The 8,733-nt window shown below is 55.1% G+C and overlaps 1 protein-coding gene across 1 annotated transcript; it reads right to left on the bottom strand.

The window, feature by feature from the left end:
• Positions 1-4: 4 nt before the first annotated feature.
• On the bottom strand, positions 5-6,939 carry CSUI_011147 (calcium-dependent protein kinase cdpk4; the record flags this gene model as incomplete). Its single annotated transcript, XM_068071248.1, has 5 exons — positions 5,058-6,939; positions 4,173-4,853; positions 1,984-2,707; positions 1,068-1,221; positions 5-103 (listed from the first exon to the last, which is right to left on the bottom strand). Coding segments are annotated over exons 2-5 (1,419 nt in total), but the record flags the coding sequence as incomplete, so codon positions are not given.
• Between the last annotated feature and the right edge of the window lie 1,794 nt (positions 6,940-8,733).

Genomic DNA, 8,733 nt, shown 5'->3' with positions numbered 1-8,733 from the left:
ATACGGATTCGCCTAGGGGGAATGCCAGAAAGATTGAGAGTCTTCACAGCAACGAGACGGCCGCTCTGTCGATGCCTCGCGGTGCGCACAGCCCCGCTAATTCCTGAGATGCAAAAGTAGCCGCGTGAGGGGCGGAAAACAACCGCTTTTTAGCTAGCTAGACCATATGATCTACCATCTCGCCTTTTTGAGACAAGCCAAACCTGTGCCTAAAATGTTTCTAGAAGGTTCCATCACCAACTGCTCCGGGGGACTGAGCTGTGGTAAGCCCCATCCATCATCAGCATCGATCGAGACGTCTGCAGGTGGCTTGGACGGAGACTGTCAAAGTTGTAAAGCAAAGTGTGTCGTGAGGAACATGAGTGTTAAGATGATTGAGTATAGAATCACATGGTGCAACACGAGATCAAAGACGCTGCTGCTTTCGACACAGACACGCACACTTCAGTCGCCAAAACAACGACACATCTGCGCCGAGCTGCGATGAAAAGCAAAGTCCATCCGACCGACCTGCCATTGAACTTCACTATCCTGAGGGTCGAAGTGAGACGGGGAACTGGACGGGACAGCATACATATGTATGTATATATATATCTGCAAGTCAGTCCGTATCTATCTACCTATAGATCTGCCTGCATACATATGGATGAGAAGACCGTACGGCCGGTAGAGAACTTCGCTGGGTTGCCCCCCTCAGAGCCCAGATCGATCAAGATAGCGACACAGGAAACGAAGTGACACACTCCCTTGAGACGGTCCTCGCGAATCAGCATAAGCGTGTATACTTGCAGCTAGTATACAGGTCGGTGTTGGCGGCACAGGATCTCTGCCGAGCACAACGCTCAGGCCATAACGTTCCCAGAAGCAAAGATAAGCACGGTGAGACACACGCCACGGAGGGCGGGCAGGCGAATGAATAGCAACCAAAGACGGAAACGCACACATAGTGCCTCCGCAGCCACGGAGTAAAGTTCGCTTATCGACTAAGTAGCCAGTCCTCCTACAGGCTACATTGCGCTACACAGCGTCTGCTAGGAGTAGCACTGTCTGTCTCGAGCTTGTCTTGCCTGTGCCGAGGATCTGCGAGCTGACATCGTACACCTGCTCGAGCTTCAGCTTGGTCCGAATCCTGCTGGTAAACAGAGGAGTGTGGGAAAGGGAATTGAAGAAAGCGAGAGGGTCTCCGACGACATACTCCGCCGGCACGCTTAACTCCGATCCCTGTCAGTTTTGAGAAGAAAAGAGAAAACAGCGAGCGACATAGCCGTTCATGAGGGAAGGCCTCTGGCTCTGTTAGAGACGCTGAGGTGGAGGAGGCCCGGCTGGGATGGCAAACAAACAGTCAGAAGAAGCCTGACAATGGAGGTCTCGATCGGCATGCGCCGGCGACAAGCCAGACCCGTGTACCAAGCTATAGTCCACTGCAGCCTGCACCCAACGAACTTCCGATGAACGCAAGGACACACCCTCACCGGCCCCGACGTGAAATAGAAGAGAGTCCGGAGCTTCACGGGGGACGGCTACATCTCGCGACGTCCAGTGGTCTACATGAATTAACACCCCGGGCAACCCCTCCCAGATTTGCCGGGGACTGGCACTTGGTCGGCTCTCTTGCCTGCCGCAGCGGGCTGAAGGGCATACAGCGCTAAGGGGCGGGGAAATGCATCTGAAAACAAACTACGGCTTTACTGGCCACGGGCACAGTTAAGAGCAATTGCTTCGGAGGAGCCGAACTGTTAACACCTACGAAGCATCGAAAGTTCAGACAGACTGTGAACGGGAGAGATGGTTGAGCTACGCGTAGGAGGCGAGATTCCTTCTATGTACGAGACAGTATCCTCATTGTTTCGGAAGGGGTTGGACAGTCACTGATGCTCTGACACGCCGGAGACACCCATGGCAGGCCGTAAGAATGAATGATAACTGGAGGAGGTAGTCTTGTCTGAAAGTCTGAAGAGACCTCGTTCCTCTCTTCACGCTTACTATCGTGCTTCCGGAACAGTCTCGTCCGAGAGGCCTTAGTCCCTCCTCGTCTGGAATCTCCTTTCCCAAGGCACCACGACCCGTTGCGCCTCCACCCTCGTCTCTGGGCCGAGATGAGGCGGGCCACCCGCACCGCTGACAGACTACATCCATGCTTCCTTCAGTGCGAGCCCGGCCTGAAATCCGAAACACCGTTCTGTCCTGTGAGGAGGGATCTCGGGCGCTCTCGGTGGCTCCTTGTGAAGGACCCGCTGCGCCTATTATTTTCTGTCTGGGCAAATGGGTCTGCTGAGAAAGCCTGTCAGAAGATCGGAGCGTCCTCCCGCACCGCGGACAATGATGGGGCTCAGCGGATCCCGGGACATCTACGGATGCCGACGAAGAAACCGGTCTGCGACTCCAAATGCCTTGGCGGCTTGAGGAGGCGTTTCCCTCCCTCGTCTCCAGAGCGCCAGGCTTTGGACGCCGGCGGAAGACGCTGCTGACACGAGCAAAGCCTGCTCTTCCATCTCGGGAAAAAAGACGTCTTCTCAATGTCCTCGCAGGAGCAATAGAACCAATCCACTTAGGGCCATTCAGCAAAGGACGAGGGCCGTCTCCGCAATCAGACTCAAAAAGGACAGGAGCGGAGCTGCTGAGACCCGGGCAGTGAAGTGTTCCTGCTGGAGGTGGACGCCGCGTTGACGTACTGCTGCTCGAAGACGAGACGTCTTGCAATCCGTGTCTGAAGAAGCATACACTCCACACACGTTGCGCAGATGATTCTGATGGGTCTCTACTCGCAGTTCAGAGGGATCGTGCCCCTGAGGAGCACGCAGAAGGCGCGTGTTCTTCAAGTATCATGTGCAACAGTATTGATGCTCTGCGTATACAGGAAGGGGCGCCGGACAAACCAAAGCGCGACGAAACACAGGCACTTGTGCACCATGCAAAAGGTGAAAATTCGGAAGAGAATCCATTAGCTAGCCACGGGGCAGACTCACATTCCAGCAGTGGAGACACACAAATCAAGTCACACGAACACAGATTTCAGCAGAAGGGCGTTTTCATGCGACGGAAGTTATGCTCCTTGGCCGGACTACAATCTGAACGACACTTAGACGATAATCCGCAGGCAAACTTGAATACAGCTGCCTCGCGTAGCTTCGCTCAAAACCACTTATCTCTTGTAGGACACAAAGAAGCACACATCAAAAGGCTCGGTCGCACTGTGCTTTGGCGAGCAGCAGACTTCAGTTTGGCTGGCCAGTCAGCTAAGCCGGACAGAAAATGTCGAGATATACCAAGCCTCAGGTCTCGCGTGGTCTAGAACCGCCTCCCGAGGTTCTCAGGAGGAGAGGGCTTTAGAGTCTTTGGCTCTTTCAGTCCTTTCAGCCAGACATACCCCTGTCTTTTAGAGGTAGTACATACACGAGATTCTGGCTGGTAGTTGGACAAGGGAACGAGGATGGCAGGGCGAGACGCAGAGAGGCAAATTAAGAGTACTTCGACTCACAGATAAAGGATCATACAACCCCCTCTCGCGTTCCTACAAGTGCTTTGCAGAAACTGAATGAGTAGACTATTAATCAAGCTGGGACAGATTCTTCATTTACAGAGCTCCTGGGTCAGCAGAGAGACCAATACGTCGGACATCCAGTTAGGCGCCTTTAGAAAGAGGGTTCCACGTGTAGATTCTGCAAGGGATCGCACCCCCCTTGGATCCCCGCTGGGTTCCTGTTCGTCACACGGGGCTCTCCCCCCCGTGATAGGCGACCGGCAGAGAAAGCCGACCCGAGTCTAGGAAAAACCTCTACGCCCTTGGGACAGTACGATGTGGGTTTAAGCCAGCAGAGTTACGCCTACATTCGCGTGGCCAGGTGAAGATGTACCACGGCAGGAGACCGGCGTCAAAACGGCAAAGGGCCGATCCCCCGCCGAGGATAGTGAAACGCCCTCTCTGTCGCCTGTAGTGGTACCACGGGCCTACTCATATTCAGTCTCCCTCCTGAGGTCTCGTAGTCGTTCCAGTGCACTAGGTCCTCAGGAAGTTAACGCGGTAGACCGGTATAAACACTTCGGGTCGGACAATTGGCAGCTGGACCCACACACTATATCGCGTGACTTCGGGCGGGAAGCTGCTCCCTTCTGGGCAACGCTACAGAGGGGCTGCACCACAAAGCAATGAACTTTGGAAAACTCGACCTTACCTCGTCTGTACTCCACTCTGCACTCCTACTGTGCCCCCTCTGGGAGATGAAGTACCCGTTGATCCAGCGCCACCGTTCGATTCCTGCACTCTCCCTCTCAAAAGCAGGCTTTGACGACCTGACGATCCGCGAGCTGAGGGGGCCGTGGTTCTCCTCCAGGAAGCTGGGCCATCTGGGGACTCAGTTAAACTCTGCGGGGCGAACGAGTGCTGCCGCCCTCGCGAGGAGCCGAGAAATTTTAGTTTTGAGTCCTTTCCGCCACTGGCAACCTTCCCAGAACCGATTCCCAGCTTTGCAGGTTTGTCTAAATCTCCATGGAGACGAGCAGCATGTGCGGCATCTTGAGCATTACCGGAGGCTGTTACTGCCGCTGCCCGATCCGACGCGCCGACACGCGCTGGAGAGGACGCCGGAGGGCGGCCCTTTGACTGTGTGCAGCCCATGGAGAAGGACTAAGAGCACAGCAGGGAGGTGAGGTCGATGAACAAAACAGAGGACTGAAGACACCACCCCAGGATTGGTGCATGGCGGAGACGCAGACGCCGTAGTGAAGGCTGACTGCTTTAGAAGGACTGCGCCCGCAAACGTCCCACCATTGCTATGAATCGTTTCGAGGGAGAACAGAGAGAAGCGAAAGGCGAAGAGGCGATATTGAAGGAGGTACTGTGATTAGTAGTGAGTCTGCAAAGTACAAGAGAGAGAAGCAGGGCACGTGCGCTCGTCAGGCGCAGGAAGCTTGGGAGACGCCCGGGCGACCGGCTGTCGTATAACTGAAGGGCAGACAGAATGAGACAGCGCGTCCAGGGAGGACGCCGAGTGACAACCGAGTCCTGGATTAGCAAAGAAGACGCGGTGAAGTATGAAGGGATGAGACCATACGCTTACAGAACATTCCGAGAGCTACACAGGCAGACAATTCGGAGATGGTTGCGACTGCCTGAAATGACCTTCGAGGCTCAAAGGCAAAAGAATGGCGAACGTCCCAGCTGAGGAAAAGGAAGAGGCCTGCAGGCCTGGTTGTTCTTGGGGATGCTCCCGGGAGTCCGTGATACCTGTGAGAAGGCAGAGAGGGTCGCAGTGCCCAGGAAAAGAGAACTGATGGGAGAGCACTGATACGATCTGCTGGGCAGGGCCTCTGCGATACCGATGTTGACGTGACGCCTCCTGCGCGAGCGGCTGACAACTCGTTGCCCACCCCGGAGATAACTGGGCACGAGTCCCTTCACAACCACGCACGAGGCACGTATCTATTAAGCAGATAAGGAAAACCCTAACTTGAAGTGGTTCAAAGACGACTCGGGGGATCCACCACACGGAGACGATCCGACTCAGCCACTGTTCATCCGTTCTTGGCTGTTGTGCAGTTTCGTAGGAGACCAGAAAAAGGATACCTCTGCTTCGACGCTGGCTTTTCGTGTTGGTGGACTGCGCAAAGTAGGTATGGTAGATAGGCGGCAAATGGAGAAAAGATGAGATACCCGTGAAAACCGCAAGACAGCAGCAGGTAAGCAAAACAAACTGTCGGGACGAAGGATGTCACTGCGATAATAATCCGACAAGGGTCAATGCGGGACGATGACTCCGGAGCCTTCGACCCTTTCTTGCGCGCCCTGTCGTGCGGACAATACATTGGCGTAGCTGTCCGGGGCAAGCACGTGTCAGGAACCTGCACGTCCTTGGGGTTGGGCTGTCGACATCCATACTGCCACCTCCTGATGCTGCCGGCACTTCCCTAAGAGGCTGCGCAGAGGAATCCTCGCCTGCATCCGCACCGAGGCTCACCAGCCAGCACCCGTGAGGCACCCCAGGACGTGCGTATGGCGGTCGCCGCAGCCGGGCGTGCTGTATTCTAGCACGCTGGTAGGCGTGCTGCGTCGCGGCTGAGGGCAAAGTCGGATACGACCAGTCTGCTAATTTCGGAGAAGAGTGGAGAGGTCCTGGCGGGCAACTTTGTCCGAGAATCTGCACTGGACGAGGCGTTACACTTGAGAGCAATGCAGTGAAGACGCCTGGAGAAAAAAAGGCGTCTCCGAGACCACGTACACAGGAGAAGAGGTCGGCACAACGTATATGAGCTGACGTCGCCGTCAGCTCTTATCCTGTAGTGGTACACCGCCCCTTTTCTATGGATCCACCAGAATGCTCGACGTGAACTGGTGTATCCGTTACAGGGTTTCAGAACGAAGGTACAGTCAATTTACCACCGTGGCGCCCAAGGCCGCAGCCGCTGCCAAAGGAGCATAGCCAGACTATTGTGAGCCCACGAAAGGCGACGGAAAAGAGGGGAGAGCTCCGCAACGTAGAGCGGCCAGCGAACAGCAGAAAGACTAACAGAGGGCTCAAGACAGTAGCGGACGGCGCGAAACACCGCTATTTACGCATGTCGCTGGGCTGCCGTCGGGGCAGGCACTTGGCAGATTGACCGTCAACTGCGCCGCACGGTTAGGGTCCAAGAAGATGTTATCAACCCGCAACCCAGATGTGAATTTTGCTCCTAGAGTCTACGGCCTGCTTCAAGGGTGTCAACTCTCACAGCCGCCGAATTGTTCTCAGGGTTCGGCATGCATTCTCAAAGCTAGGGCACGGGGAAAGTCGGTCGAGAAGTCACACAAGACAAAAGTCAAGAAAAGAGCGGTACCGCAGGGGCTCAAAAGGACAGCCTCGTCGAGTGCAGAAGGGTTCCTGTTGCAGAGGAATAAAGCAGTAAAGTCCACATAACTGTCGGTAGAAGGGTCCAGTCCTTGGGAACCAGCACACCCGAATTACAGCCAGAACGCCCTACCGCTCCAACTCACTGCATGAGTGAGCGCGGACAAAAATGCCACAGGCATAATACGGCCAAGGTGCCACATCTCTACGCAGCTCTACGTCTGCATGGCCCTAGTGTTCAGACGCAGCCTCTCTGCCACATAGTGGCCGGACCAGCTCACCTCGAGAACTTGCTGTGGTGATGCCTCGTGCTGAGGCGCATGCAGCCATTGTCTGGTTGGACGAATCCTTTCTGCGAACCCGCGCATGAAGAGACACTGTGGCTCTGACAACTGCGTCAAACTAGCGGCTTCAACTTGTCTGTTTTGTCGTTGCGTCGGCGGCTACCGAGCCAGTCTGAGGTAAGAGCCGCCGGGTCGGCTTTGTCGGCGCACTGCCTGTTCAATGCACACCGTACAGGCACCATGAGACCAACAACAGGTAGTGACACACGGGTTCGAGTAGCATTAGCTTCCAGAATGGCCGGCGGGTACTTCTCACAGGTAATGCTTTGTTGGTGAGCTGCCCGGCGTAACACTAACTGATGGGCACTATCAGTCAGGCTAGCCGGTACCTCAAACTGCAGCAAAGGCGTCTTCCCCGAAGCTCGCACCGCATACACGCGCTACCCCAGACACATAGTCGACACTCCATGTTGCAGGGACGTTCGGAGTCCCTCGCGCGGTCCCGAAAATCACTGGCTTCCACAGGAGTGTCCAGTCCAACTATCGTAAGTGGGTTGCTTAACTACCTCTACTACTGTTTCCACCAGAAACTGCAATTCTTGCGTGTGTGTTGTGTTGCGTTGCCTGCGCCCCTGAGCGCTCCTGGGCGGTCGCGGCACGGATTGCTGTGGTGTGCGCGCCCGGGCCGCATGGCTGTGTTGTGCGCGTCCGGGCCGGTTTTGCAGTCCAGGAGACGGCTCGAACAGAACCGCCTGGTTCAACTCAGAGTGACGGCGGGTACGATAGCACGCACGGTCCGGAGGATTACACTGACAGGGTTCTTCGCTTTGTACGGATTCCACTTCCCCCCGCTCGTTAATTCGGAAGGTAGCGACCCAGGCCACGCCTGTTGCACAAGCGATGTAGCGTTGTTAGAAAGCAGTATGGACAAGGGACTCTGCCGCTCACACAACGGTCGGCCCCGAACTACGAAGGGACTGCTAACCTGGCTACTTCCCAGTCTTTCTGCTTTGATTGTAGACAGTATCCGGGCCAGCTCACGTAACTGAGTGGCTGAATGCATGCGCTTCCTGCGTGTTATGTCTTCTGTTCACTATGGCAGTTCTGCCTCGGCATTCCACGTGTGACCACCTAGGTTGTCACACGGAAGTACCTGTAGTAGGTGACGTCCGACCCACCGTGTGTCGAAACTGTCTCGACTCAACCAAGCTACTAGGTTGGCCAGTTTCGTTACCGCTGGAGTCTTACGGATATGTCGAAGTTCGTACGCCAATAGTTGAGTCGCTCTTCATACCACAGAACTGGGCGACACCAGAAACTAACTGTCCCCCAACGCTGGCGCGACCAAATCACCACTTCTTCCTCCAGTTATGCTTCTATGAGATGGTCACGCGCAGAAAGCGTGCATCCGATTCGATGTTTTCCGATGCACGGACCGAAACGAGAAACTGGCCCCAAACAAAAGAGAAAGAGTCCGCGCTTTTCGCATGTGTCTTCACACTGTTCCCGGATGATCATATTCTGCCGCTTCCCCCGGAGGACCAATACAAGAAAAGCAATTGAAGAAAAAGAATATCTCCAAGGAAACAAGTTCGTATGCTCTCTCTGTAATGAGTGCGTGATGACTA

This window comes from Cystoisospora suis, assembly GCF_002600585.1.
Source record: "Cystoisospora suis strain Wien I chromosome Unknown contig_9898, whole genome shotgun sequence".
NCBI classification, from domain to species: domain Eukaryota; phylum Apicomplexa; class Conoidasida; order Eucoccidiorida; family Sarcocystidae; genus Cystoisospora; species Cystoisospora suis.
Note: the sequence above shows the minus strand (reverse complement) of the source record. Positions and strands in the feature narration are given on the sequence as shown.